Consider the following 2,020-nt stretch of genomic DNA (forward strand, 5'->3'; position numbering starts at 1 on the left):
CGACCTTGTCACGAAAGAAGTGGTAGTCGATCTCAACATGCTTCGTCCTGGCATGAAAAACTGGATTGGCACATAGGTATGTTGCCCCTAAATTATCACACCATAAAGTAGAAGGTTGTCCAATATGTAGCCCCAGCTCACGGAGCAGAGAGACAACCCAAGTAACCTCAGCTGCAACATCAGTCAAGGCTTTATATTCTGCTTATGTCGAGGAGCGTGCCACAGTCCGCTGTTTCCGTGATAGCCATGAGATGAGATTGGTCCCGAGAAAAACTGCATACCCACTGGTGTTCTTCCTGTCAATCGGACAACTAGTCCAGTCGGAGTCAGAATACGCGTGAATGAAAGCAGTAGGAAAAGAGCTAAGACGTAGCCCATAATCCAGGGTGCCTTTAATATACCGTAAGACCCGCTTGACCAGCCTAGTGATCAACGGACGGAGAATGCATAAACTGACATAAACGATTTACGGCATATGATAAATCAGGACGGAAAATAGTAAGATACTGTAAAGCTCCAACAATCCGACGGTACTGAGTAGGATTATCAAACGGCTCATCAGACGAAGTAACTGCCTGTGTGGTCGATGCAGGCATGGCTAGTTGCTTGCAGTCAACCATGCCAGCACAGTTCAATAAATCAGTCATGTAGCGACGCTGGGATAAGATCATACCGTCTTTAGTGTCTACTGTCTCAATGCCTAAGAAAAACCTCGGCTTTCCGAGATCCCGGATCTTGAAAGCAGTAGCAAGACGCCCCAACAAAGTGCTGATTAGGGTGGCATTACTGCCCATCATAATGATGTCATCAACGTAGACAAGAAGAAATACCTGACACCCATCTGCACTGTAGTAAAAGAGAGAGACATCTGTTTTTGACGCGCTAAACCCCATGGTAAGAAGGAAGTCGTGAAGTCATTTAAACCATGCCCGCGGGGCCTGTTTAAGACCATATAGAGATCTTTGCAAGTGACAGACATGATTAGGATGAGTCGGATCTTCATATCCAGGTCGTTGCTTCATATAGACAGTTTCTGCTAAGCGCCCATTTAGAAAGGCGTTATGGACATCTAGTTTTTGTAGAGTCCACTTGTTGGTGATAGCCAACGAAAACAGTAGGCGAACCGTGGTTGGGTTTACCACTGGGCTGAAGGTGTCGAAGAAGTCTTCTCCGGCTACCTGGTTAAAGCCCTTAGCCACAAGGCGCACTTTGTGCCGTTCTACCGAGCCGTCTGCAGTGCGCTTGGTGCGAAACACCCACTTACACCCCATGATATTCATGGTCGGGTCAGGTGGGACCAGGCGCCAGGTGTCGTTATGAAGTAGAGCATTGAACTCTTGGTCCACAGCATCCCACCATTGTGGGTGGCCAACATCCTGGGAATAACACGTTGGATCAGCGGCTATTGTAGTTAGTGCCTTGAGTCATACAGCGGAGGCGCATGAAATGGCCTCGCTCCTGTGGTTGTGCCCGACCCTGACCCCGACCCCGCCCTCGAGATGATGGGACAACGGGCTCAATGGCCAATTGTGGGTCCTCTTGAGCTATTGGCTGAGGGTCAAAGTCGTGTGGTAATGGAGAGGTAAGATGCACCGTAGATGTAACATGAACTGACACTATGGGTCCAGCTGCCCATGGCACAGGCTGTGGCTCAACAAATCGCGGTGATGTACCTGTGGCAAAGGGAAAAATCGACTCGTCAAACCGCACATGGCGACAGATATAAGTCTTCCCACTAGTTAGATCCATGCACCTGTACCCTCGAAAGGACAGAGGGTATCCCAGAAAGACGCAAGGAGTGGAACGAAACTCTATCTTATGCCGGTTGTAGGGTCTTAGATAGGGGTAACATAAGCACCCGAAGACTCGTAAAAATTGGTAAGGTGGTAACTTTTTATGAAGACGGAAGTATGGACTTTCGAAATTTAGTGCTGAGGACGGGAGATAGTTGATTAGACATGTAGCAGTCTCGAAAGCATGATCCCAGTATTGTTTTGGGACAACCCCTTGGGTGAGAAGA

At 48.3% G+C, this 2,020-nt stretch overlaps 1 protein-coding gene across 1 annotated transcript; it reads right to left on the bottom strand.

The window, feature by feature from the left end:
• Positions 1 to 202: 202 nt before the first annotated feature.
• LOC109156527 (uncharacterized mitochondrial protein AtMg00810-like) lies at positions 203 to 893 on the bottom strand. Its single transcript, XM_019304379.1, has 2 exons — positions 508 to 893; positions 203 to 422 (listed from the first exon to the last, which is right to left on the bottom strand). Exons 1-2 carry the CDS (start codon positions 891 to 893, stop codon positions 203 to 205), a joined length of 606 nt encoding a protein of 201 aa, XP_019159924.1.
• Positions 894 to 2,020: the final 1,127 nt, after the last annotated feature.

This window comes from Ipomoea nil, unplaced genomic scaffold (assembly GCF_001879475.1).
Source record: "Ipomoea nil cultivar Tokyo-kokei standard unplaced genomic scaffold, Asagao_1.1 scaffold2735, whole genome shotgun sequence".
Taxonomy (NCBI): domain Eukaryota; kingdom Viridiplantae; phylum Streptophyta; class Magnoliopsida; order Solanales; family Convolvulaceae; genus Ipomoea; species Ipomoea nil.